Below are 1,591 nucleotides of genomic sequence, written 5' to 3' on the forward strand. Positions count from 1 at the left end.
ATCTGCGCCCCGCGGTTTTACCCGCATAAGTCCATATCCCGTAGGAATATCGGGATAATAAGCTGCCTATATGTTATTCCAGTTGTCCAGCTGTCTACGTACCAAATTTCATTGCAATTGAGTCACTAGTTTTTGCGTGAAAGAGCAACAAACACACACACACAAACTCACAAACTTTCGCATTTATTAATATTATTAGGATTTTTGATTAATAAATAATAATATATAAAAATAAATTTCCATAGCTAATTATATATATACTTAATTTGTTTTTATTCGCGATGAATTTTTTTTTTATCTACTTCTTATCACTGCTCGTAAAACGAGTGTATAAACTGGCCAACCAAATGGACATTGACAACGCCAATATTGTTAGTTCGTGTCGAGGGCGCCGACGAAGCAGACATGTCGAAAGTTGCGGTTGTGACCGGCTCCAATAAGGGCATCGGACTCGCCATTGTGAAAGGATTGTGCCAACGATTCGACGGAATTGTTTATCTTACATCAAGAGACGACAACAGAGGTCGTAAAGCAGTTGAAGAGCTGAACAAACTCGGTCTCAAACCGCATTACCACCAGCTCGATGTAGCCGATAGAAACAGCATCATTAAGTTCAGAGATCACATCAAGGAAAAACACGGATACCTCGATATACTCATTAATAATGCTGCCATTGTGGACGGTCTGACAGCTGAAGCTGATGTGGAACTCATGAAAAACGTAATCGATATCAATTACAGAAGCATCCTGACTATACAAGAATTGATTTATCCATTAGTTAGGGAGAACGGAAGGATCCTGAATATATCCAGCGATTGTGGGCATTTATCCAATATTAGAAATAAGTACTGGTTGGAGCGGTTGTCGAATAAAAATTTAACAGTACAGGATGTCAACGAGTTCGTGGATTGGTTCCTCCAGTCCGTACAGAATGGAACGCTTAAGACCGAAGACATAGCTGACAACGCGACGGTCCCGGCGTACCGCGTGGCCAAGGTGGCGCTGAGCGCGGTGACGAAGGTGCAGCAGCGCGAGCTGGCGCACAGGAACATCTCCGTCAACTCGCTGCACCCCGGTCTCGTGCGCACCGACATGACGACCGGTATTGGGTTCTACAGCGCGGACGAGGCGGCCGACGCTCCGCTATACGTGGTCCTCGATGCGCCGGATTCACTCAAGGGCGCTTACATTTGGTACGATAAACGAGAACTCGACTGGTATGACTACAATGCAGATTATTATTTCAAAATAGCCACTGTGACCGGATAATAAATGTTATATAATGAACGAGAGATATAAATTGTTTGCGTGCTTGTATAATTGTTATCTGTATAATTGTGATGATTAAATACTCGATTAAACATTTCAATATTATAGAATTGGTTTCATTGGTTACATTTATGTACTTTGAGTTTGTTAATGTGGATTATGTTCAATAATAATTACGTTTTATGCTCTGTAATAATATGTTTATGTAGTGATACTTATTTGTTAAGAGTAATTCATCCCTATTGTGTTTTGATTGACTGTGCGTTTTCAAATAAATAACATTTCAAATAATATCGGTAACTCACCTTTTTTTGTATTCGAA

The 1,591-nt window shown here is 40.4% G+C and overlaps 1 protein-coding gene across 1 annotated transcript; it reads left to right on the forward strand.

Moving 5' to 3' along the window:
• The first annotated feature begins 375 nt into the window (after positions 1–375).
• On the forward strand, positions 376–1,374 carry LOC119840658 (carbonyl reductase [NADPH] 3-like). The gene has a single exon (XM_038367355.1). The coding sequence runs from the start codon at positions 406–408 to the stop codon at positions 1,267–1,269; it is 864 nt and encodes a 287-aa protein (XP_038223283.1). The 5' UTR covers positions 376–405; the 3' UTR covers positions 1,270–1,374.
• The last annotated feature ends 217 nt before the right edge of the window (positions 1,375–1,591 follow it).

This window comes from Zerene cesonia, chromosome 1 (assembly GCF_012273895.1).
Source record: "Zerene cesonia ecotype Mississippi chromosome 1, Zerene_cesonia_1.1, whole genome shotgun sequence".
In the NCBI taxonomy this organism is placed as follows: Eukaryota; Metazoa; Arthropoda; class Insecta; order Lepidoptera; family Pieridae; genus Zerene; species Zerene cesonia.

Bases quoted from the DNA above. Each gene is read 5' to 3' on its own strand.
- LOC119840658 (XM_038367355.1), top strand. From the start codon at position 406: ATGTCGAAAGTTGCGGTTGTGACCGGCTCCAATAAGGGCATCGGACTC.